A 3,982-nucleotide genomic window follows, 5' to 3' on the forward strand; every position below is an offset into this window, starting at 1 on the left:
GCAGGAAGGCATTCTTAGTATCGTTTTTAGGTAGAGTAGTTTGCTGGCGCCTTGTAGGATAAGTCTTAGTAGTAGAACCTAACTCTATAAGAGCTCTCCGCTTATTTAAATTATATTTAGAGATCTAGAAAAGTAAGCAGAGGTAGAAGTAATATATAGGGAAGACGCGCCTTTAACCGATATAACTGGCATAGCTTTAAAAGCTTCTTTAAAGGGCCGTCTTTGACAAAGCTAAGGCGGGGCTTATAAATATGGCACTTGCTACACTAAATTATAGTAGGATCTGCTATATTTATAATGTATATAGTAGTATTAATAGAGGTGTCAACAAAAAGGAAGGCGCAATACTAGGATATTTTGATGTTCATAATATTTTGATATTTGTTACGTGGATTCTGCCATAACTTACCGCGCGCGCTTTTTCATCTAACCAATCAGAAGCCGGCTTGGCGAGAGTTTGAATTCCAGGACCCGAATATAATAGACCACTCGTACCTCGGGTCAATAAGGACTACCTCGCTACCGTGACAACAATAGCCTCTTAATTCGTAGGCTAATCGTATGTGTATCTTATTGTTATGTGAACTAATGCCAGCCTCCAGACTCTCTGGACCCGGTCCGACGGGGCCTTTACTAATAATATAACTAAGGATCTACGCCCCTATCAATTACGTGCTTCGGCGTAATGGCGCAAGCCCCTACGTGACCCATGCTAAACCCGGCATGGAATCGGTCTTACATCTCCGCTTTTACGGAGTCATCTCTCTCGACTCGTCTTTCTTCAACTCATCGTTTGGGGTTTCTCTACCACTCTTCCCTTCCCTCACCAACTTTCTACGCAAGGCTCCGTCTCGTCAGGCCTCTCAGTGAGAGGCCCTTCTTCCCGTGAATCCATTTTGGCCCGAAGACGAACAATCATCATGGTTGCCCGACTTTTCGACCAGCAGTGATGGGTTTTGTCCCACGCAACAGTCTGATCATCTCGATCCGCCGCAATTTGGAAACTCTACTGGATCTTTTTCTCCTATAACCCCGGAATTCGTCTATCCTTTCACGCAACCGTCATCTTTCCATTCTTATTCCATCTTAGACTTAGATGTACCGATTTTTCCTCCTTCGACTTCTGCCCCATCGTTGGTGGATGTTAGCGCCGCGGAAATTGTTCATGGCTCCAATACATCTGTATCATTTCTCGATCCGCTTTCAAGCACCTGTTTGTTAGATGTGCCATGTTATCCTTCCACTTCTGCAGCATTTCCTGTCGGTACGTTCTTGCAAAGCGTACATTAAGTGACTGTCACAAGGCTTACGGTCTTCCAGGCTCGGATCTGATTTCTACTCTTGATTACACTTTCAATACTCTACCTTCTAACACGGCTACATCATCGCCCCCTCCCTCATCTCCCAACCTCAAGGCCTCCTCAAATATAACGGTTACTGGGGCCTCATCATCCGCATCAATCTTGTCAAAGTCACCTCGATGCAATTCGTCTCAATTAACTGCTTCACCATCGGTCTCCACTGCCTCTTCCTTTATATCTAACAAGCGCAAACACCTCACCACAACTGCCAATGATCCCTCGCCCTCACACAACGATGATGTGGATGCTAACGCGGAGCGCGCGGAAAAGCGGCAGCGCAACAACGCTGCGGCACGCAAATACCGACAGAAGTTCGTCGAAAAGATTGCGGAGTTGGAGAAGGCGCTGGCGGAGGTTTCAGCGGAGCGCGACCAGTTGAAACTGAAGCTGGTGCGGAGCGATGCGGAGGTTGGGGTGCTGAGAGGGTTTGTGGAGAAATCGCGGAAGTAATAATCGGCTTTCCAAGTAAGTGGGCTAACATGCTTTGGGCTTTGGCCCAGTGGGTAGAATTTGTTGGTTATGTCAGCGAGAGTCATCTTCTATGAGTTGCTAAAGCCAAAGAAAAATGGGAAATAGAATTTCGGACGATGTTGATTTCAATTCTATATTTCATGTCAAGACGTTCCAAGGTGTTAGGTCTCCTCTTCTTTATTTTCTTACCCTTTGCTATTGGCTGGATCTTTTATTACTGAGAGATAGCCCTACGTAGTTAATTGATACTATGTCTTATATCTATCGCGACTATTGCGTGATGGATAGGAACGCTATGATTGGTCCGGGTTTTATCGGCCTGGAAGTGCCTCGAAGTGGGTGTGCTTGCTCAGGTTGCCGTGGTCGTTGCGGCATGGGAAGAGGATTACCATATCACTCTTATTGGTTATCTTGTTTACCTCTCTGGCGAATTTATGCTAGGTGTTTGGCTCATACACTAGAATGCCAGAACTTACTATCGTTGGGAGAGAACTTTAGCTGTTCTATTCGGGCTTACTTAAGTTATCTCACTCGTGGCTAATATAATAGTAATCACAATTACAGTTACCTCTACCAGCTAGTTCAAGTAGATAGGGCTAGCTATTACATGCACTCTTCAGGATATCGTCTGCACGAATGCAAGACCTGCCGAAACCTTTTCAACTTGCTGACTTATGGCATTGTCAGCTTGCCCGCCTTTTTTGGGTCTTTTCCACCATCATTTAGTCTAAGTGGCTGCCATACGTAGTGACTATCGTCTTGATCACACCCGATGTTTTCTATTTTGTCAGGTAGGTAGACTCCGTTGACACAGGGCTTGTCAGCCCTTCCTTATCTGGAATAAGAAGCAAAATATATTCAACATACACGAACCGGTACTCGTATTCCTCCTCGCGTCCGGGCCGATCCTCTCTACAAGACTTTCATACTGGCGGCTCCGTCAATGTCAGAGCTCGGGACGAGTCAACCCAGAGTGAAGCTACACGGGTTTACCATCACTATTCATTGTGACAAACGCAATCGCGGCGCTGTACAAGATATGAGAAGCAAAATTAATCCTTACTTCATACTACGGACTACAGCCAAAATTGACAGCCGCCTTCATCGGGGAAGATTTCTTATATTAAACAAGGCTGAACAAGGCTAAACGAGGTTGAACGATAATTGGTTATCGGATGTAGCTTTTTTATTGTCCCTACCAATGGTTTCAACTTCGATAAGGAGAGAAGAGAGAACAGTCTGTATACCAAATTTGGGCTCCGTAGAATTAGCTCCCTTCTACTCCCAATGACAAAGCTACAGCTGTTATCTAGCTAGACCAGTTCATATCCTTGCATCAACAGAGAACCCTATCCTTCAATTTTTCGGAGTATGGTCCACGACCTCAACATTATTCCTACAAACCTTATCAATACACCCCCTCAAAAATTAGCACGGCAGCAATCAATACTCACCCTACCGGATCCAATACAAACGCCCCATAATAGTTTGGATGATACTGCGCCCTCAATCCCGGCTTCCCATTGCATGTCCCACCCGCCTTGATCGCCTCTTCATAGAATTTATCCACCGTCTCATGATCCTTCGCTCTGAACGCCAAATGCATACCAACACCCTTCTCTTCCTCCCTCGCTGCGATCCAGAAGGGCGCTTCGCCCTCGCTGGGCCCGAAACCGACGGCTTGGCCGGGAAATTCCATTTGTTTGGCGTAGCCGAGAGGGGCGAGGGCGGTGATATACCAGGATACAAGCGATTCAAATTTTGAGGGGGAGACCGCGAAGCCGACGTGGTCGATTGTCATTTTGGATGGTATTCAAATAACAAGTTGGTTTGATATGTTGAAGGGAAAGGGATTGCTAGGTGTGCGCAGGCTTTATTTATGCGGTTGCTGTTCTTCGAATTTAAGCGGCGCCAAGGCGAAGGTAAGCCGTCCCCACAGCGCGGTATCAGCTGATATCGTGACTCACAAAATTGAACGCGCGTTATTGGCCCTATGTTATCTCTAAAGTGTCAAAAGTACGCGTGTGGTCACGAAGCTTTGATCCTACTGATTCTATTGATTAGCTTTTATGGATAACTGTAGGACCTATTTTACTAGGGGAAGGGATATAGCTGTCTACGTTTCACCTGACGATATCCTAATCCTTTTT

General features: G+C 45.8%; 2 protein-coding genes across 2 annotated transcripts; one reads left to right on the forward strand and one right to left on the reverse strand.

Annotated features, from left to right (window-relative positions):
* Window positions 1-1,059: 1,059 nt before the first annotated feature.
* Window positions 1,060-2,140, forward strand: K441DRAFT_183914 (uncharacterized protein). Its single transcript, XM_067640393.1, has 2 exons — window positions 1,060-1,260; window positions 1,321-2,140. The coding sequence occupies exons 1-2, from the start codon at window positions 1,230-1,232 to the stop codon at window positions 1,809-1,811; spliced, it is 522 nt and encodes a 173-aa protein (XP_067502015.1). The 5' UTR covers window positions 1,060-1,229; the 3' UTR covers window positions 1,812-2,140.
* A 1,048-nt stretch (window positions 2,141-3,188) lies between these two features.
* On the reverse strand, window positions 3,189-3,633 carry K441DRAFT_679021 (Glyoxalase/Bleomycin resistance protein/Dihydroxybiphenyl dioxygenase; the record flags this gene model as incomplete). Its single annotated transcript, XM_067651214.1, has 2 exons — window positions 3,189-3,228; window positions 3,287-3,633. The coding sequence occupies 2 exons, from the start codon at window positions 3,631-3,633 to the stop codon at window positions 3,189-3,191; spliced, it is 387 nt and encodes a 128-aa protein (XP_067502016.1).
* Between the last annotated feature and the right edge of the window lie 349 nt (window positions 3,634-3,982).

Source organism: Cenococcum geophilum (assembly GCF_001692895.1).
Source record: "Cenococcum geophilum 1.58 unplaced genomic scaffold K441scaffold_32, whole genome shotgun sequence".
In the NCBI taxonomy this organism is placed as follows: domain Eukaryota; kingdom Fungi; phylum Ascomycota; class Dothideomycetes; order Gloniales; family Gloniaceae; genus Cenococcum; species Cenococcum geophilum.

What these genes read in the sequence shown, in the direction of transcription:
- K441DRAFT_183914 (XM_067640393.1), top strand. Translation starts at nt 1,230, where the DNA reads ATGTTATCCTTCCACTTCTGCAGCATTTCCT. An exon ending in CCACTTCTGCAGCATTTCCT is followed by an intron (nt 1,261 to 1,320) that starts GTCGGTACGTTC and finishes ACGGTCTTCCAG; the next exon opens with GCTCGGATCTGATTTCTACT.